Source organism: Chiloscyllium plagiosum, unplaced genomic scaffold (assembly GCF_037043375.1).
Source record: "Chiloscyllium plagiosum isolate Xiang-an unplaced genomic scaffold, Cpla_swu_hap1 HiC_scaffold_19, whole genome shotgun sequence".
Lineage (NCBI taxonomy): Eukaryota > Metazoa > Chordata > Chondrichthyes > Orectolobiformes > Hemiscylliidae > Chiloscyllium > Chiloscyllium plagiosum.
In genome coordinates, this window is record NW_028270157.1 from 72,834,222 (window position 1) to 72,856,449 (window position 22,228).

At 44.4% G+C, this 22,228-nt stretch overlaps 1 protein-coding gene across 1 annotated transcript in view; it reads right to left on the bottom strand.

The window, feature by feature from the left end:
• kdm5a (lysine demethylase 5A) overlaps window positions 1-15,701 on the bottom strand; it is a 209,557-nt gene extending 193,856 nt beyond the window's left edge. Inside the window, exon 1 of the mRNA XM_043708905.2 lies at window positions 15,263-15,701. Within this exon, the coding sequence (XP_043564840.1) occupies window positions 15,263-15,409 (147 nt within the window). The 5' untranslated portion in view covers window positions 15,410-15,701. The remainder of the gene's footprint in view (window positions 1-15,262) is intronic.
• Window positions 15,702-22,228: the final 6,527 nt, after the last annotated feature.

Below are 22,228 nucleotides of genomic sequence, written 5' to 3' on the forward strand. Positions count from 1 at the left end.
TTCGGCCCTCAATGTTGCGCCGACTTGTGAACTATTCTCAGCTCGTCCCCCCTACACTATCTCATCATCCATGTGCTTATCTAAGGATTGTTTAAATTTCCCTAATGTGGCTGATTTAACTACATTGGCAGGTAGAGCAGTCCACACCCCTAGCACTCTCTGCGTAAAGAACGTTCCTCTGACATCTGTCTTATATCTATCACCCCTCAATTTGTAGTTATGCCCCTTCATACAAGCTGACATCATCCTAGTGTCATGGAAATTAAATCTACTTGACTCAATAATTAGCAAGAGCAAAGCAAAGCAAAGGTCTTTATTAAAAATCCTTCAGGATTTTAACTCATTACACTAAGAGAGATGCCTCAATGCAAAGAGTACTGAAACGTTACACAGACGCCTGCCTTATAACATTCCTTATCTCTCACTCTCAAGGGCAGAGACTGGGGAAACTCAAGTTGTTATCCTCTCATCCCCTGGTCCTAGACAGGAGTTATTCAGCTTTCACTGAGTTCAACTATCACAAGGTCGAGTTGAATGTTTACAGAATTCAAACAGAGACAAGCTGACTGCAAACCTTCAAAGCATCATTTACAAAGCTCAGTACAGCATTGATCTAAACAAAAGCATTCTCTTTAAATTTCACAGTAAATGGATAACTTTCCTTTACACTCGGAAAAAAGTATTTCACTGACTACCCTATCTAATCCTCTGATCATATTGTATGTCTCTATCAAATCCCCCCTTAGCCTTCTTTCCAATGAGCACAGACCAAAGTCTCTCAGCCTTTCCTCATAAGACCTTCCCTCCAGACCAGGCAACATCCTGGTAAATCTCCTCTGCACCTTTTTCCAATGCTTCTACATTCTTTCTGTAATGAGGCAACCAGAACTGTACACAATAGTCCAAGTGTGGCTGCACCAGCGTTTTGTATAGTTGCAGCACGATATTGCTGTTCCAGAACTCAATCCCTCTACCAATGAAACCTAACACACCGTATGCCTTCTTCACAGCACTATCCACCTGGGTGGCAACTTTCAGGGATCTATGCACATGGACTCCAAGATCCTTCTGCACATCCACACTACCAAGAATCTGTCCATTGACCCAGTACTCTACTTTCCTGTTCTTCCCAAAGTGCTACACCTCACATTTAGCTGCATTGAACTATTTGCCACACCTCAGCCCAATTCTGCAGTTTATCCAAATCCCCTTGCAACATTCTTCCAAACTGTCCATGACTCCACCAACTTTAGTGTCACCTGCAAATTTACTAACCCATCCACCTGTGTCTTTTTATAAATGACTTAGACGCAGGCAAACAGCCGTGTCCCAAAACAGATCCTTGTGGCACACCACTAGAAACTGGACTCCAGACTGAATATTTTCCATCAACCACCACTCTCTGCCTTCTTTCAGAAAGCCAGCTTCTAATCCAAACTGCTAAATCACCCTCAACCCCATGCCTCTGCATTTTCTCCATCAGCCTACCATGTAGAACATTATCAAAGGCTTTACTGAAGTCCATGTATACCACGTCAACCGGCCTACCCTCATCTACATGCTTGGTCACCTTCTCAAAAAAAAAATGATGTTTGAGAGACACGACCTGTTAACTATCTGAAATCAAATTGCTGCTTGCAAGGCGATTATAAATCTCATCTCTTATAATCCTTTCCAAAACCTTTCCTACAACAGAAGTAAGGCTCACTGGTCTATAATTACCTGGGTCATCTCTACTGCCCTTCTTGAACAAGGGCACAACATTTGCAATCCTGCAGTCCTCTGGTACTAAACCTTTAGACAGTGATGACTCAAATATCAAAGCCAAAGGCTCTGCCATCTCCTCCCTAGCTTCCCAGAGAATCCTCGGATAAATCCCGTCCGGCCTAGGGGACTTATCAATTCTAGAAGGAGTGAAAGTAGACAACACTTGTGCGTAACTAACCTCAATCCTTTCTAGTCTAATATCTCGTACCTCATTCTTCTTTTCCTGAGTGAACACCAATGAGAAATGTTCATTTAGCACCTTTCCGATCTCTACAGGGTCCACACAACTTCCCACTTCTATCTTTGACTGGCCCTATTCCTAATCATCCTTTTATTCCTCACATACCTATAGAAAGCTTTAGGGTTCTCCTTTATTCTATTTGCTAAAGATTGCTCATGTCCTCTTTGCTCTTAACTCTTTAAATCCTTCCTAGCTGATCTGTAACTCTGTCATTTCATCTGAACCATCTTGCCTCATCAACACATAAGCCTCCTTCTTAACAAGAGATGCGATTTCTGTTGTAAACCACAGTTCCCTTACCTTATCACTTCCTCCCTACCTGACAGGGACATACCTATCAAGGACACAATATCTGTTCCTAAACCAGCTCCACATCGATTGTCTGCATCCCCTGCATTTTGCTACTCCATTCTATGCATCCTAATGCTTGCCTAATCACATTATAATTGCCCTGCCCCATCGATAACTCTTGACCTGTGACATGTGCCTATCCCTTTCCATCGCTAAACTAAACGTAATTAAATTATGGTCACTGTCTCCAAAGTGCTCACCTACAACTAAATCAAACACCTGGCCTGGTTCATTACCAAGCACCAGATCCAATGTGGCCACCCCTCTCGTCAGCCCTTTGACATACTGTGTCAGGAAAGCCTCCTGTACACATTGGACAAAAACTGATCCATCCAATGGACTAGAGCTATACCATTTCCAGTCAACGTTGGGGAAGTTAAAGTCCCCCATAATGACTACCCTGTTCTTTTCACTCCAACCCAGAATAATTTTGCTAATCCTCTTCCACCTCCCTGAAACTCTGTGGAGGCCTATTTAAAAAAACTCCAAGAAGTGTGACCTCCTCTCCTGTTTCTAACCTCAGCAGACGAGTCTTCATCAAAAGATCTCTCAGCCACAGTTATACTATCTTTGACTAACAAGGCCACACCTCCCCCTCTTACCTCCTTGCCTGTTTTTAATGAAATATCTAAACCCTGGAACCTGCAACATCTATTCCTTATCCTACTCTATCCAGGTCTCCAAAATGTCCACAACATCGAACTCCCAGGTACCTATCTATGCTGCAAGCTCACCTAACTTATTCTGGATACTTCTGACATTGAAGTAGACACACTTCAAACCAGTTTGCTGTCTGCCAGCACATTCCTGACCCTGAAATCTTGTCTCTGTCCCTCCTACTCATCCATCTCCCTCTTATAAGTCCTTTCTGAAGGAGGGACTATGCCTGCAATGTTGACTCTCCCGCTCCTTGGCCACTGCCAGACCTGCTGCGCTTTTCCAGTACCATACTTTTGACTCTGATCTCCAGCATCTCAATCCTCACTTTTTCCTACTAGAGATGTAGCTGTACTGGAACAGCTTTGATAGGTGCATGGACAAGTCTGAAGCATAATCTTGCAATGTCAGAGAGATCCTTAATACAGGGTACATATGTTTGCTATTATACATTGCATGATAATGCTTACCTCCTAATTCGCATCTGGAATACAGTCTTAAGTGCTTGTTTTAATGGATTGTTGCTACCTGTCCTCTGAAGGATTGCAAGCATAGTGCGAAGAAAAAGCACTGCTGTTAGGCTGGATGTTAAATTAGAAGTGCTAAAAAGTGTTGTAGAAAAAGTGAACATGTAATTGATTGGGTGCTGTTTGAAACTTAGAGTATATACAATTGTTTAAAAACAAAACTCTGAAAGAACAAAACTCAGCATATTTTAATCATGGAAGGAAAACCAGCAAGCATTATCATGGAAAATACAGAACAGTAACATTGTGGATTCAGGGTGTACGTAACAAAACACATAGCCCTTAAGCTTGTAGGAGGGCCTGAAAAAGGAGTTGGAAGAGAAAGCAGCAGTAAAAGAGGTTGCCCCAGATATTCTCTACTATATTGTAGAACTATTTTAAAATGCTTAGAATAGGCCAGTATTGACAGATTCTGCACAGCAATTCCTGGAAAAGTCAATCATGGTAAGTGGTAGTCAATATGGAGAGCTCTTGTTCATTGATGAAAGCAGTTGTGTTGGAACTATCATTCTAGGACAGGCATTTCTATCATATCATTTACCTAAATTATTTGTATATAATCTTGAGTTGTGTTTAGTACATTTGCAGATGACACCAAAATTGGAGGTTTAGTGGCGAGTGAAGGAGGTTGGTTCATGATCATATGAGCCAATGTACTGAGGAGTAACAGATGGAGTCTTAATTTAAATGAAGTGCTACATTTAAATCAGGGCAGCACTTATATATTTAAAGGTTTTGGCCTGGGGAGTGTAACCAAACCACTGCTGGACTTCAAGGCCTCAAAGAACCAATTAACTCTTTTTGGCTTAAATTACATATTGCAATTAGTATTGTGTCAATCAGCCAGAAAAACCCAGCATGTCTGGCAGCATCTGCAAAGAGAAAGCAAACTGAACATTTTGGGTGCAGTGACCCTTCGTCAGAACTGCTTGCAGCTCAGAAACGATTGGTATGTATGCTGAAGACCCAGGTGGAGATTGAGCAGATTGGGTGCAGGTTCAAAGTTCCTTGCAAGCGGAGTTGCAGGTAGACAAAAAGGTGATAAAGTGTTTTGGCATACTTGCCTTCAGTCACAGCATTAAGCAAAAGGAGTTGGGAGGTGATGTTACAACTGTACAGGATATTGATTAAGCCACTTTTGGAATCTTGTGTGGAATATTGTGTGCAATGCTGATCTCTCTGCTATTTGAAAGATTGTAAAACTTGCAAGAGCTCAGAAAAAAAAAATTTACAAGGATGTTACCAGGGTTGGAGCGGCGAAGGCTGATGGGTGACCTTAGAGATTTGTAAAACCATGAGGGGCACGGATAGGGTAAATAGATAAAGACTTTTCCCCAGGGTGAGAGAGTCCAAAACTAGACAGCATAGGTTTAAGGTGAGAGGAATAAGATTTAAAAGCGACCAGAGGGGCAACTTCTTCAATGAGGGTGGTGGGTTTACAGAATGCCAAAGGAAGTGGAGGAGGCTGGTACAATTACAACATTTAAAAGACATCCAGATGGGGTTATGAATAGGAAGGGTTTAGAGGGATATTGGCCAAAAGCTGTCAAAAGGGACTAGATTAATTTAAGATATCTGGTCAGCTTGGACAAGTTGGACCAAAAAAGAGTCTGTTTCTGTGCTGTACATCTGTGACTAACGAATAAACCATGTATGGAGGTCAATAAGTTTGTACCTCTGCCACCAAATGGACATCAAAATTCTCCGAATGATGCAAGTGCAGCCTCAAAAGAAAAAGCCATATTAAAAGGTGGCAAACAGCTGAGTAAGTGAATAGGTCCAAAAAAAAGTGTACAGATGTGAGGCAGGATGGTATTTATTTGTATTGGGCTTGCTGTGCAGCCCTGTGCCAAATAAAAAAGACATTAAGTTAAGCACATATAGGACTGTATGCAACTCCAGACAGAGGCGGGCATTATCAGTTCTTGCAGCTTTTTAGTTCCTTACTTTGGCTGCTTCCAGTGTCACATCCTGGTTCCAGACCATAATTTAGATATCTATTTATACTTGTTACAGTTTGAATGGCGATGCTGAAAAAGAGAAGCATATTACTGAAGCTTTTCATCTTCCACAAATCAGGTCATATGCAAGAATACAAATTTCAAAACAAGCAGACAATTTGTTCTGCCCAAGAAATAGAGTGTTGAAAGGCTGACAAGTGTTGTCTGGTCAAGTACTGCTAGGAGGAAACCACAATGCAAAAGTTTTCATGCCAGTTTAAAGTTGAAAAGACATTCAGCCTAGTCAAATTCCTTTCTCCTGCCCTGCATATGAACAAGTGTAGCTTCGAGCCAGCTTAAAATGAGCCATATTGTGAGCCTGACTGATGATCTTATGGGTTTTTGGTATAATTAACACTGTTGGGACATTCCAGTTTTGCCCAATTGTGAGATCACATGTAACATTGGAGATTATGTTCTTAGTTTTGCAAGCACAAGGCAAGTGGGGCTAGTTTAGTTTTAGAAACCTGGTCAGCATGGACAAGGGTGTGTTTCCATGTTGTGACAGTCTATGAAGATCACTACTGGACTCAAGGCCTCAAAAGGATCAATTAACTCTGACAATGCCAATTACAATATGCAACTTAAGCCAAAAACCAATCAGATGGAAAAACCCAGCAGATCTGGCAACATCAGCAGACAGAAAGCAAACTGAACATTTTGGGTGCAATGACCCTTTATCAGAACTGCTTACAGCTCAGAAACAATTGGTATGTATACTAAAGACCCAGGATGGGGAGATGGAAATTAATAAAGGTGGAGATTGAGGACAGCGTGCGAGAGGGACCAATCCCCCACCCCCTCATGTGATGAGAAGGCCTGTTGTGTAGAAATGGTGGAACATGGTAGAAGCTGCTCAGGCCCTCAAACTATTTGACTGTATAGGGTACAGAAGGCCAGGGTCCCTAAACAGCAAACAACATGCTGTGCTTCCAGCTTGCACTAAGCTTCACAGGAGCACTGTGACAGACCAGGGACAAATGTTGGCTGGGGAACACCTTGAAATAACAGGCAACCACCATCCTTTTTGGCCCCAGGGTCATTTAACTTAAGCTTTTGCTTGTGCAGTGGAATGAAGATCCACCAGTGCTGAACACAGGAAGACGAGATTTTACAAAGAGATAAAAATCCAACTCAAGGCCCGGATAACAAGAGATCATCCATTCTTTAATCTGTGGCACAAATGTTTTTGAATTCTTGCTTGTGATTCTTGTCAGATGATGCCAGTGCCCATGACCTGGATATCAAATATTTGTGACCAAATATTAAAGTTAGAGGGTGGTATTAATGCAAATTGATGGACCAGGATGTTATTGTGTTTCAAGGCCTGTTCTTGAAGCCATTGATTTTGCAAGCTGATAGGTGAAATTGGAGTGACAAATGAACAGTTAAAAATTTTAGAAACCACTTTCCTGATTTGGTTGATTCTTCCAAGACAGTCTCAAACCAATTAGCGAATTGTTTGTGAAAGAACAAATACCAATGCAATAAAATAAATGGGCTGCCAAGTAGGAGAAAGGTGAACAAGTAGTTATTAGAGTGTAAAGTATTTGCTTAGAGTCATACCATTGTATAGTAGATCAATATTCTTTTGAAGAAGGAGGAAGTATGGAAGACAGTTAGGCTGGGATATTTGATTAACCATATCAAAACTGCAACTGATGTGTTTAAAACATTTTTTGAATCATTCTGCTGAGGTTGCATGGAATGCTTGAATCATTGGTATGGTATCAGAAGCTTTTAAATAGGGAAAAGAGCAAGTAAGAAAGCAGACAACCCTGGATTATTGCTTTTAAAATGTAACATAATTAATCGGGTATTCCTGATAAAGGGCTTTTGCCCGAAACACCGATTTTCCTGCTCCTCGGATGCTGCCTGAACTGCTGTGTTTTTCCAGCACCACTAATCCAGAATCTGGTTTCCAGCATCTGCAGTCATTTTTTTAACCAAAATAATTAACCCTAACCATTCATGGTTGGTCTCAAGCAGAACTTCTAGCTTGCATGTGAAAAAAACTGACTTGTACAGATAGCAACATGGAGGGTTGAAATGGTAGCAAGACCCTCTGATTTGCTTCTGAGGGCAGCATGGTGGCTCAGTGGTTAGCTCTGCTCCTCACAGCACCAGGGAGCTGGGTTAAATTCCTGCCTCAGGTGCCTGCCTGTGAAGTTTGCACAGTCTCCGCGTGTCTGTGGGAGCTTCTCCAGTTTCCTCCCTCAATCCAAAGATATGCAGGTCAGGTGAATTGGCCATGCTAAGTTGCCCATATATTGTTAGGTGCATTAGTCAGAGGTAGGGGAATGGATCTGGGTGGGTTACTGAGAGTCGGTGGGGACTTGCTGGACCGAAGGGCCTGTTTCCATAGTATAGGGAATCTAATCCTTTCAACAGTTATTTTTGGAAAAAAAAGTTAGAGTTATATAGAACAGAAAGACCTTTTAGTCCAATTTGCCCAAGCCAAGCAGGTTTCCCAAACAAAAACTCCATTTGCCAGCACTTGGCCCATATCCCTCCAAACCCTTCCTATTCATATACCCATCCAAATGACTCGTAAATGCTGCAATTGTACCAGCCTCCACCATTTCCTCTGGCAGCTCATTCCATACACATACCACCCTCTGCTTGAAAAAGTTGCCCCTTAGGTCACTTATCTTCCCCTTCGGACCCTCAACCTATGCCCTCTAGTTCTGGACTCCCTCACCACATGGTGAGGGAGTCCAGAACTAGAGTCCAGACTTATTTATCCTACCCGTGCCCCTCATGAATTTATAAACCTCTATCAGGTCACCTTTCAAACAGTCCAGGGTAAACCAGCCCAAGCTTATTCAACCTTTCCCTATAGCTCAAACACTCAGACCCTGGCAATATCCTTGTAAATCTTTTCTGAATCCTTGCAAGTTTCACAACATTCTCCTAATAGGAACAGAGACCTGAATTGCACACAATATTCCAGAAGTAGCCTAACCAATATCCTGTACAGGTGCAACATGACCTCCCAACTCCTACATTTAATGCACTGACCAATAAAAAGCATATCTCACCTTCACCACACTGGCTACTTGTGACTCCACCTTAGGCGTTTGTTGTCTTAGCCCTTGGGTCTGACCCCCTTCTACTGTCAAAGAATTCTGACCTGAAACAAAGCTCCCACAGCTTTTGCTGTAGGTAAGAGATCTTTCCAGATACTGGTATTTAACACATACCAAATCCTCAGTGCAGAATTTACCTTCTCCCTTTCATCCATCAAACCCAAGACAGGAGACATCAAAATATTGTCATTGCCTTCCCACCTTTCCTGACAAACTGTAATAATATCATATCAAAGGCTAAGTAATTTCCTCAACCTCCTTGACATAGCACCCATTAACAGAAACAGAAGTAGGCCATTCAGCCCATTAAGTCTGCTCCACCCTTCATTGAGACCATGGCTGATACAAGACTCCACTTTGCTACCTTTTCTACATGACTCTTTGATACCTTTCAATAAATGCAGATGATTTTTAAAATCAGTTGACCAAATTTTATTGGTCACTGATTAATGAGAAAAGGTGTGAATGGAATTTCAATTCCAACAGACACTGATTACGTTAAAATAAAAATCTTTGTACACAATAGTTTTCTTTTGCAGTCATTTCTTAACTGTCACTCTAAAACAAAGCAATGTTTTGCAGGGACCTGTGTATAACCATACAGGTATTGAGCATCCTGAAAACAAATGCTGAACATCACAGCAGGTCAGGCAGCATCCTAACTTTTCTAGTAACATTCAGCATCCTGTGGATTGCAGAAGTGCCAAGGCCTTTCGCATATTCCAGCATCCACACATTACTGGACATTGTGTGGACTCAATTTAAATCAGTTGAACATTGGCATCTGATGCTGGGGTCTCCCAAGAGAGGCCAAGATGGATCTTACTTCTCCACATTCCCCAGTTGAAGACTAATATAAATACTTAATCAGATTATACTCCAACAGGCTTATTTGAAAGTACAAGCTTTTGAAGCACTGCTCCTTCATCAGGTTGCTGTGGTGCAGGATCATTGATCTTTTACTATAAATTCTGTCCAGAGTGGCACAACTGATGCGATGTACTAAACAAACCTAGATTGCTGTTAGATCTTTAGTCACTTAGAATGGGGATGCAAGTTTTGATTAATATGTAAATCCCAGAATAATGTCTGAACAGACATGTCATCTTTTTACAGCCTTGAGTTATCTTGGGTCTGTGACTTGAAAGAAGTTCTGGGATTTACATACTAATTAAAACCTGCAACCCCATTCTAAATGATTAAAGACCTACAGCAATCTAGGTTTAATACATCATATCAGTCATATGACACTTTGATCTTACTATAAGATGTGTCCTGTGATCCTGCACCAAAGCTACCTGATGAAGGAACAAATCACCAAAAGCTAGTGGTTCTAAATAAACCTGTTGGACTATAACCTGGTGCAGCATGATTTCAAAATTTTGTCCACTCCAGTTCAACACCAGCACCTCCATATCACTATTTCAAATATTCTTTTACACTGGTTTGCTGAAACTGATAGAAGATTGAATGGAGATAGTTATGGAACCTCCAGTTTCTAGTTGCACATGTATAAGACTGGAGAACTTGAAAGTTTGTTGATTTATGGAATTTCTTTAGTCTTGTTGATTTAATGTTACTTCTGCTCTTAGACTTGAAAATTTAAGTATGCCTGGTGGTCATCCTGGTTTACCCTCCTGCATCTTAACTGAACTAGGGTTGATTTTGCCATTTTATCGTATTGGTCAAGTGGGTCATGTGCCAGACTGAGATGAGATTGCACTGATGTCCAATCTTCAGACCATGTCAGAATTCAGAGTATGCTGGTAGTGCCAGACAACATGGATATCCTCCACGTTAAGACTTAATTTTGTCTCCACAAGGAACTTGTCGCAGTCACTCAAGTAGATTCTTCCTCCTCTTGGCTGCCTCACTATCTGCTGAGATCTGCTTGAACAGCAATGAAGCTCAATGGTTTACTTGTGTTGGTTCTGAGTCACCCTTAGTACTCATCATTTGGAGTTCAACATCAAGAGTTGATTCTGTACCTTTGCCATCAGTGCTTCTTGCAAGCAGAATTTGAAGATTTCCTTGCCAGATTTGGTAACGTAAATGAGACTTCAATGGGGTCTAAAGTCAATATTGACTAGTCAGGATCTACCATATTTAGGCCAACCCTGATGCCATTCTCAACAAAAGCCATCTGCCTGCAACTGGGTCATAGCCTTTATTCCCTGCCTGCTTGTGTAACCGAAAGGTGCTGAAACTTCAAAAAGGTGGCAGAAATGGATACTGTGAGCCAGGCACTGACAACATTTTTGTTCCAAAACAAAAACGTGCCCCTCAATCTTTCTTAAACTCACTTTCTACTTTTCCTCCTAGAAGTGGAAATGTGCAATTGCTGGTGAACAATATTCAAAATGATTCCCAAGATGTTGAAACAGTCTATATTCAAATTCAAATAGTTTCAGACAATATCTAGACCTGGTGACAAGTAACACAAGCCACAAATGCCAGGCAATCTACCACTGCTGAAAATGTGTTGCTGGAAAAGCGCAGCAGGTCAGGCAGCATCCAAGGAGGAGAATCGACATTTCGGGCATAAGCCCTTCTTCAGGTTCATGCCCGAAACATCGATTCTCCTGTTCCCAGGATGCTGCCTGACCTGCTGCGCTTTTCCAGCAACACATTTTCAGCTCTGATCTCCAGCATCTGCAGTCCTCACTTTCTCCTAGAAGAATCTAACACTGCCCATGACATTAAGAGGTGTTACCATCACCGTCCATCATCTAAGTAGTACACATGGAGAATGTGATGAACACTTCCCACTCACTTGGATGTGTACAGCTCCAACACCACTTCAGCTTGACACCATCCAGGACAAAGCAGCCAATTCCAACCTCTCCAACACACGATGGCAGCAATGTGCACCATCTATTAGATGAACCACAGAAATTCAAAGACAGCACCTTTAAACCCATAACCACCTCCACTGACAAGGGGGCAGCAGCTACATGGGAACACCACCACCTGAAAAGGTCCCCTCCCAAGCCACTCACCTTAATAGTTCCTGCTGGGTCAAAATACTGGAGGTAGCTATCTAATGGCATTGTGGTCATCCTACTTCACATAAACTGCAATGGTTAAAAGGAGGCAACTTCTCAACAGCAACTAGAGATAGACAAGAGTTTTTGGTCCAGCCAATGTCAGAGTTAACAATGTTTGCCATTTGGAATTCTTTCATCTAAAAAAGTTCAGTTTTTTTGGAGTTTAACTTGAAGAAAAAGGCCCTTTTCCTTGGTTTGAAGGTGCAATGAAGCCAGGAGAGGGGCAGAGATTTTAGGTAAGGGGTAGCTGGTTTAGAGAAATACTAAGGGTTCCTATAATGTTTCTTGAAAGAGGATGGTAAGCACAGAACCCCTCAACATCCAGGTAGTGGCCAAATCATCTTTTGAAGTCCAAGTGCCAAGTAAAAGAAAGTGAAATTAGGTTGAATGGCTTCCTTTCCGATTATTTTTTCCCATGTGCTGTCACGTGTGCAGTTCAAGGCCACTGGATAGCATTGATATGTGAAGCAGAGACATCACAGGCCAGTTAATGTTACAATGCTGCTCCTTTCAAGTTTCTGATCCACAATGACTCCCCTCCCCACCACTGGATATCACTGGTGTTTGTTTCAACAGCAGTAATGTCAGGAAGATGGAGAGATTCTTGTTGGAGATGAACTCAGCCTGATACATGGAGTAAATATTTGCCATATTTGTACAATCCTGCATACCATCCAAGTCTTGCTACACAGGTATATGGTAGATTTAGGAGTTGCACACTCCATGCATGCACAATGTGAAGTGAAAAATTAAAGACGACAGAATAAGTGCTCCTTAGCTTTATAGGAGGCAGAGTACAAAGGTAAAATATTAAGGAATCACAAATGAGACAACTTGCCAATGTTTCCTCCAAACCTGCAACTTCAACAGCAGAAGACAACATTCACACTACCAACCAGTTCCTTTCCAAGCCACACACCTTCTGACCTGGAAATACATAATCATCCTTCATTTCTGCAACTCCCTACCTTCTGGTGCAGGTATTGTAATGTAGGTACAGCAGCATTCAACAAGTCAGCTCACCACCACATCAAAGGAAATTACAGATGTCAACAAATACTGGCCGAGTCAACAATGCATACATGCAAGGAATCAAATAAGTAAATAAAGCAGATCTCAACTAGAGTAGTTAATCAAACTCACAGTGCCGTATAATCAACAAGCTTTCAGGAATGATGCATAGGAGATTTTCCAGGCACATCACAAAAGACGTGCGAGGGATGTGACGGCTGGGCCCCTTGTTGGATATTTGGATCATCAATAGTCACAAGTGATGTGCTAGAAAACGGGTAGTTGGCAAACATGGTGCCACTATGTGAACAAGGTGGTAAGGAAAAAACTAGGGAACTATAAACCAGTGAACCTGACATTGATGTAGGCAACTTGTTGGAAGGAATCCAGAGGGACAGGATTTACATGTATTTGGAAAGACAAGGACTGATTAGGGATGGTCAACATGGTTTTGTGCGTGGGAAATAATGTCTCAAACTTGATTGAGTTTTTTTTTGAAGTATAACAAAGAGGATTGACGAGGGCAGAGCAGTAGATCAATCTATATGACTTCAGTAAGGCATTTGACAAGGTTCCTCATGAAGGCTGTTTAGCAAGGGGAGGAATACAGTGAGAAGTGACCATTTGAATACAGAACTGGCTCAAAGGTAGAAAACAGAGGGTAGAGAGTGGTGGTGGTGGAGGGTTGCTTTTCAGATTGTGACAGAGGCGGGGGCGGGGGGGGGGGAAAGAGAAGGGGATTACACAAGGATCAGTATTGGGTACACTGCTTTTCATTTATATAAATGATTTAGATGTAAACGTAGGAGGTATAGTTAGTTAATGTGCAGAATACGTCAAAATCGGTGGTATAGTGGACCTCATTACTTTTTACAAAATCTGATGGGCCGAGGAGTGGCAGATGGAATTTAGTTTAGACAAGTGTGAGGTGTTGTCTTTTGGAATGACAAATCAGGGTAGGACTTACACACTTAATGGTAAGGTCCTGAGGTGTGTTGCTGAACAGAGACCCTGGAGTGCAGATTCATAGTTCCTTGCAAGTGGATTCGCAGATACTTGGGATACTGGAAGGCAGCATTTGGTCTGCTCTTTTATTGGTTAGGCCACTTTCTGAATATTGCGTGCAAGTCTTGTTTCCCTCCTTATAGGAAACTTGAAAGGGTTCAGAAAGGATTTACAAGGGTATTGCCAGTGTTGGAAGGTTTGAGCTATATGGAGGGGCTGAATTGGCTGGGGCTGTTTCCCTGGTAGTGTCAGAGGCTAAGGAGCATGGATAGAATAAATAGACGATGTCTTTTCCCTGGGATGGGAGAGTCCAGAACTAGATGGCATAGGTTTCAGGTGAGAAGGAAAAGATTTAAAGAGACCAAAGGGGCAATCTTTCACACAAAGCTTGCCAAGGGAAATGGAAGTCAGTACAATTACAACATTTAAAAAGGCATCTGGATGGAAATATGAATAGGAAGGGTTTTGAGGAATATGGGCCAAAATGTTGGCAAATTAGACTGGATTAATTTAGGATCTGGTTGGCATGGACGAGTTGGATCAACGTGTCTGCTTCTGTCTACACAAAACAGCTTTGTAGCTTTGGGAGCAACAGAGTTTAGGAGACAATTTCACCAAGGTGTTATAACTGAGGTCATATAGCTAAGAGGCAGAACTATTTTCATTTCAATGACAGTAGTATTGGCAACCAAGAGGCCGAACGAAGTATTCCACAAGAACAATTTTTCTTAAAAAACACACTAGTTATGGTAAACTGGAAGGAACTGGATGACATTCAAGGGTAGCAGAGAACAATTGTTTTCTGGAAGGACTTGACAACCACTAGAAACTGAAAAATCAAGTTTGAGAATAGAAAAAGTTGAATTACCGGAGAGTTGCAACATATTGGTAATATTGAGAGACAGTTAATCCAGAAACCCAGGTAACATTCTCGGAACGTTAGATCAATTCCCACCACAGCAGATGGCAAAGTTTAAAACAAAAAGTTGGAATTACAAGTCTAATTACGGCAAAAAACAACAAACCGTTGCCAATTGCCAGATAAACCCATCTAGTTCACAAACATCCTTTAGGGAAGGAAACTACCAAACTTACCTGATCAGGCCTACATAAGACTGCAAAACCACAATGATGTGGTTGACCCTTTTGTGACCGCTGGACAACGAGGGGTGAGCAATAAATGCCGACCTAGCCAGCAATGCTCTCATTCCGTGAGTAAATAATCTAAAAGCGGATAGCAGGAATACCCAGATTCCCTTTGAAGGAAGGGGAGGGGAGGGGAGGTTGAAACGGTCGAACTGAAAGGATGAAGAATTCATAAACTTCAAACCAAGGCTAAGAACTTATATGAACCCCTAGGCAGGAACACCAGCTTTCCTCCAGATAAACTGTACCATTACGTCTGATTTCTGAACAAGTTGCTGAATAGGATTTGCCTCCCTGTTGTCTGCGAGGAGTAGAGGTTAATTAGCTGGATTCCGGCCTCCTCCTTCCCCGCCGCCAGGCCGGGAGCATCCCCCCAGTCACTGTCGATGTGGGGCGGGGGTAAACACAATGTTTTTTTTACCTTGGGCGGGCGGATCTTGCAGATACCGCTCCTCTGAGCGATAGGTCGGATCTTATTGATGTAGCCGAGTGGCTCCCGGAACTCCTCCCGGCTCGGCTCGAACACCGGGCACTCGGGAGGCGGGATGAACTCCGAGAATATCCACATGATGGCGGCGGCGGGGAGCAACGTTCCCGGAGACAAAGGGAGGCCGGGGCTCCGCGCTCCAACCCCGGAAAGGTCCCCCGGCGCCAGACCGCGGCCTGGGCCTGGGCCTGGGCCTGGGCGGCAGTCAAACAACGCTCTGGCCGCCGCAGCTCCGCTCAAGCCTGAGTCACACAGAGGTATCGAGGTGCAGTCCCTGAGGACGAGGGCGGGTTGGCCTGGGCTCGAGCCCCGGGAGGCTCACTGGGTGATATCGGTATCCGTAGTTTTTTGGGGGGGGCGGGGGGGAAGAATGGGGATGCAGGCGCGCGGCTGTCCTCGAGCACGCGCACCACTTCCGCTCGCGGGTCACATAGTGTAATCCCACGCATCGCTTGTTTTTAAAGGCCTCAGGAGTGCATTGATTGGCTGTCGCGGCAAAGCGGCTGCAACATTATTGGATGCATTCACCTGCCTCTCCCCTTGGTCAATTCTTATTGGTTGTCAAGGTGGGGTGCCAGCTTCGATTGGCTGCGGGGCGGCAGGTCACAAGGTCATTGGCTCCAGAATGAAAACAGAAAATGCTGCGTCTTGTGAGCAGAGAGAAACCGAATGACCGGCCCGAGTCCAATGAGTCTTCTTCAGAACTTTACTTTCCTAAGTATTTATTTAGTTCTCTGTTGACATTTGGTATTTAATTTATTCAAACATCTATTCGAACACTATATATAAAACAGGCCAATCAGTTCCAATCAAGGCTTCTTCATATGCTTGGGGGAGAAAGTGAGGTCTGCAGATGCTGGAGATCAAAGTTGAAACTTTATTGCTGGAACAGCACAGCAGGTCAGGCAGCATCCAGGGAACAGGAGATTCGACGTTTCGGGCACAGGCCCTTCTTCAGGAATGAGCAGAGAGTGTTCAGCAGGAGAAGATAAAAGGTAGGGAGGAGGGACTTGGAGGAGGGGGGTTGGAAATGTGATAGGTGGAATGAGGTCAAGGTGAGGGTGATAGGTCGGAGTAGGATGGAGGCGGAGAGGTCAAGAAGAAGACTGCAGGTCAGGAAGGCGGTGCCGGGCTGGAAGGATCCGGCTGAGACAAGGTGGGGGGAGGGGGGATGAAGAAACTGGTGAAGTCCAAGTTCATCCCCTGTGGTTGGAGGGTTCCCAGTCGGAAGATAAGACGCTCCTCCTCCCCCTCCCACTCCACCGAGGATATGCAGGTCATTGGACTCATCCACCGCCAAACCACAACTCCCCCTCCCACTCCACCGAGGATATGCAGGTCATTGGACTCATCCACCGCCAAACCACAACGCCTCACCTTCACCATGGACATCCAGTCCCTGTACACCTCCATCCCCCATCACGAAGGACTCAAAGCACTCCGCTTCTTCCTTTCCCGCCGTACCACCCAGTACCCTTCCACCGACACCCTCCTTCGACTGACCGAACTGGTCCTCACCCTGAACAACTTTTCTTTCCAATCCTCCCACTTCCTCCAAACGAAAGGAGTAGCCATGGGCACCCGCATGGGCCCCAGCTATGCCTGCCTCTTCGTAGGGTATGTGGAACAATCCATCTTCCGCAACTACACTGGCCCCACCCCCCATCTTTTCCTTCGCTACATTGATGACTGTATCGGCGCTACCTCGTGCTCCCACGAGGAGGTTGAACAGTTCATCCACTACACTAACACCTTCCACCCCGACCTCAAATTCACCTGGACAGTCTCGGACTCCTCCCTCCCCTTCCTAGACCTTTCTGTTTCTATCTCAGGCGACCGAATCAACACGGACATCTACTACAAACCAACCGACTCCCACAGCTACCTGGACTACACCTCCTCCCATCCTGTCCCCTGTAAAAACGCCATCCCATTCTCCCAATTCCTTCCTCTCCGCCGCATCTGCTCCCAGGAGGACCAGTTCAAAATACGTACAACACAGATGGCCTCCTTCTTCAAGGACCGCAATTTCCCCCCCGACGTGGTCGACGGTGCCCTCCACCGCATCTCCTCCACTTCCCGCTCCTCCGCCCTTGAGCCCCGCCCCTCCAACCGCCACCAGGACAGAACCCCACTGGTCCTCACCTACCACCCCACCAATCTCCATGTACAGCGCATCATCCGCCGTCACTTCCGCCACCTCCAAACAGACCCCAGCACCAAGGATATATTTCCCTCCCCTCCCCTATCAGCTTTCCGTAGAGACCACTCCCTCCGCGACTCCCTTGTCAGATCCACACCCCCCACCGACCCAACCTCCACTCCCGGCACCTTCCCTTGCAACCGCAGGAGGTGCAACACTTGCGCCCACACCTCCCCCCTCACTTCTCTCCAAGGCCCCAAAGGAAACTTCCATATCCGCCACAGATTCACCTGCACCTCCACCCACATCATCTACTGCATCCGCTGCAGCCGGTGTGGCCTCCTCTATATTGGGGAGACAGGCCGCCTACTTGCGGAGCGATTCAGAGAGCACCTCTGGGCCACCCGGACGAACCAACCCAACCACCCTGTAGCACAGCATTTCAACTCCCCCTCCCACTCCACCGAGGATATGCAGGTCATTGGACTCATCCACCGCCAAACCACAACAACGCGACGGTCTGAGGAGGAGCGTCTTATCTTCCGACTGGGAACCCTCCAACCACAGGGGATGAACTTGGACTTCACCAGTTTCTTCATCCCCCCTCCCCCCACCTTGTCTCAGCCGAATCCCTCCAGCCCGGCACCGCCTTCCTGACCTGCAGTCGTCTTCTTGACCTCTCCGCCTCCATCCTACTCCGACCTATCACCCTCACCTTGACCTCTTTCCACCTATCACATTTCCAACGCCCCTCCTCCAAGTCCCTCCTCCCTACCTTTTATCTTCTCCTGCTGAACACTCTCTGCTCATTCCTGAAGAAGGGCCTGTGCCCGAAACGTCGAATCTCCTGCTCCCTGGATGCTGCCTGACCTGCTGTGCTGTTCCAGCAATAAAGTTTCAACTTCTTCATATGCTTGTCGAACATCGCATAATCATTCATTTTTATCCCTCCTCGTGATTACCAAGGGCCACATACTCATCGTTTTCGGGAATGAAGACGTTTCTGAGCTAATGACGTAAGTTGCTGGTTCCTACCTGAGAAAGTAGAGTAAACACTTCAATTCCAGTGATACTTCTTCAGAACTGCTGGAAGCTAGGAAAAGATGGCATGTGTACTGAAGACGAACAGAGGAAGTTATATTGGGCAAGGCTAAGGGCTCTCTCAACCATAGTGGCTGGGAATCCTCACTGAGGAAAAGGCTGGATGTTCTGAGGTCCCCCTGCAGAAGGTGGCATCATCAGAGTAGTTGAAAGGGAGATGCTTAATTGATCTTCCCACACTTCTGCACTCACCTCTTTCCTCCCACCAATGGTGTCCCCTGGCCTCACTTTCCACCTGCCAGAGTTTGCAACCAAAGGATCATAAGCCACCATTTCTGCTACCTCCATCAGAATGCTACCACCAGACACATATTCGCCTTCCATCCGTTGTCAGCATTTCACAGGAACTGATCCCTCTTGGACACAGTGGTTCACTTTTCTATTCCCAAAACCTTCCTGCACCCCCATGGCACCTTCCAATGCAATCACAGAAAGTACAACATTTGCCAATTTACTTACCCCATCGTCACTATCCCAGGCTTCAGGCATAACTTCCAGGTTAAGCTACGATTTACCTACACTTTACCCAAACTAGTCTACTGTATTTGCTGCTCACAATGTGTTCTCTTCATTGCGAATGTGAACACTTTGCTGTCTGTAAAAATGACACCGAGCTTCCAGTTGCCTTCAATACACCACCATGTTCCCTGGCCAACATTTCTGTCTCAAGCTCACTGCAGTGCTCCAGCACAGCTCAGCACAACTGGAAAAACAGCATGTCATTTTCCATTTGGGAACTCTGCAGTCTGCAGGACTCAGTATCGAGTTCAAGAATTTTAGAACCTGAACACCTCTTTCCATAACCTTTAACCACCCCACACCAGAGGCTCTGTCATGACACAGATTGATTTCAGCACAGCCAACTAATTTCTCCCAATTATACAATATAGAACAGTACAGCACAGTACATGCCCTTCAGCTATCCACGTTGTGCCAAACTTTTATCCAATTGTAAGATCAAACTCACATATACCCTTCATTTTACGATCATCATTGTGCCTATCCAAAGTCGCTTGTATGGCCTGAATGTATCTATCACGGCTGGCAGTGCATTCCATGCACCCACCACTCTCTGGGTAAAGAACTTACCTCTGACATCTCCCCTAAACCTTCCTCCAATCACCTTAAAATTATACCCCTTTGTGATAACCATTTTCACCCTGGGAAACAATTTTTGGCTATCCACTCTATCTATGCCTCTCATCATCTTGTCCATCTCTATCAAGTCACCTTTCATTCTTCTTTGCTGCATGAGAAAAGCCGTAGCTCCCTTAACCTTTCTTCATAAGACATGTTGCCTGGACTGGAGAACATTCTGGTAAACCTTTTCTGCACCCTCACTAAAACTTCCACATGAGGTGACCAGAACTGAGTCAAAAAGTGTGGCACTGGAAAAGCACAGCAGGTCAGGCAGCATCTAGTCTAACCAGGACTTTATAGAGCTGCAGCAATACCTCACGGCTCTTAAACTCAATCACCCTGCTCGTGAAAACCAACACACCATACACCTTCTTAACAACCCAATCAACTTGGGTGGCAACTTTGAGGGGTTATGGACGTGGACCCCAAGATCCCTCTGTTCCTATACACTGCCAAGAATTCTGCCTTTAACCCTGTAATCTACATTCAAATTAAACCTTTCAAAATGAATCACTTCATACTTTACCAAGTTGAACTCCATCTGCCACTTAGCCCAGCTCTGCGTCCTGTCAATGTCTCATTGCAACCTACAACAGCCTTCCACACTATCCACAACTTCTCCAACCTTCGTGTCATCAGCAAACTTACTAACCTACCCTTCCACTTCCTCATCCAAGTCATTTATAAAAATCACAGAGACGTCCCAGAACAGATCCCTGCAGAATACTTCAGATCAGTAAGGCTTGTGAGGCATGACCTGCTCCTCACAAAGCTATGCCAACTATCTGTAATCAAGTTGTGCTTTTCCAAATAATCATAAATCCTGTCTCTCAGAATCTTCTCCAATAATTTGCGCCCCACCGACATACCGACTGGTCTGTAATTCCCAGGGTTATCCTTATTCCCTTCTTGAGCAACATTTGCCACACTCCAATCATGTGGTTCTACTCCAGTGTAGATTGAGGATGCAAAGATCGCCAAAAGTGCAGCAATCTTTTCCCTTACTTCCTGTAATAACCATGGTATATCCTGTCTGGCCCGGGGACTTATCTATCCTCAAATTTTTCAAAATTGCCAGCACATCCTCCTTCTCAACATTAATCTGTTCGAGCATATCACGCTGTTTCACGCTGTCCTCAGAAACGACAAGGTCCCTCTCACTAGTGAATATTGAAACAAAGCATTCATTATGGACCTCCCCAACCTCCCCTGACTCCTGGCACAAGTTCCTCCACCATTCCTGATTGGCCCTACCCTCAGTCTGGCCATTCTCTTGTACCTGACGTAAGTGTAGAACGCTTTGGGGTTTTCCTTAATCCTACCAACCAATGTTTTTTCATGCCCCTTCGAGTTCTCCTAAGTCCATTGTTCAGTTCCTTCCTGGCTACCATGTAACCGTCTGGAGTCCTGTCTGATCCCTGCTCCCTCAATCTTAAGTAAGCTTCTTTCTTCCTCTTGACTACATGTTCCACATCTCTTGTCATCCAAGGTTCCTTCACCCTCCCATCCCTTCCTTGCCTGAGTGGGACAAACCTGTCCAGCACTCGCAGCAAGTACTTCCAAAACAACCTTCACATTTCTGTCATGCATTTCCCTGAGAATATCAGTTCCCAATTTATACTCCACAGTTCCTGCCTAAAAGCATTGTAATTCCTCCTCCCTCAATTAAATACTTTCCCATACCGTCTTCTTTCCCTCTCCATAATTATGGTAAGGTTCATAGAGTTGTGATCATGATCACCGAAATCCTCTCCCACTGAGAAATCTGACACCTGACCTGATTTGTTGCCAAGCACCAAATCTAATATGGCCTCCCCTCTAGTTGACCTATCTACATGTCGAGTCAGGAATCCTTCCTGGACACATCTGACAAAATCTGCTCCATCCAAACTATTTGCACTCAGGAGGTTCCAATCAATGTTAGGGTAAGTTGAAGTCACCCATGACAACACCCCTGTTACTTCTGCACTTTTCCAAAATCTGCCTCCCAATCTGCTTCTCTCTGTCTCTGCTGCTGTTGGAGGGATCTGTAGAAAACTCACAATAAAGTGACTGCTCCTTTCCTGTTTCTGACTTCCATCCATATTGACTCAGTGGACAAACCTCCTCGACGAACTCCCTTTCTGTAGCTGTGATACTATCCCTGATTAGCAATGCCACTCCCCCACCTCTTTTCCCCCTCTGTTGAACATCTAAACCCTGGAACATCCAAAAATCATTCCTCTCCCTGTGATATCCAAGTCTCCATAATGGCCACAACATTGTACTTCCAAGTACTAATACACACACACGCATACACACTTTCTCACTCTCTCTCTCCCTCACATGCACGTGTATACATATACAATGCTATGGGGTGAATTTGTATTTGCAGAATTGTATAATCAAATGCTTTCTATTTTGTTCAAAAAGCACACAAGCTGTAGGCAGTCAATTTTTTTATAATCCATGTGACATTTTATAAATTCTGACTTTGGAAATAGAATTAATCTGGCTCAAGATTGGAATACATACAG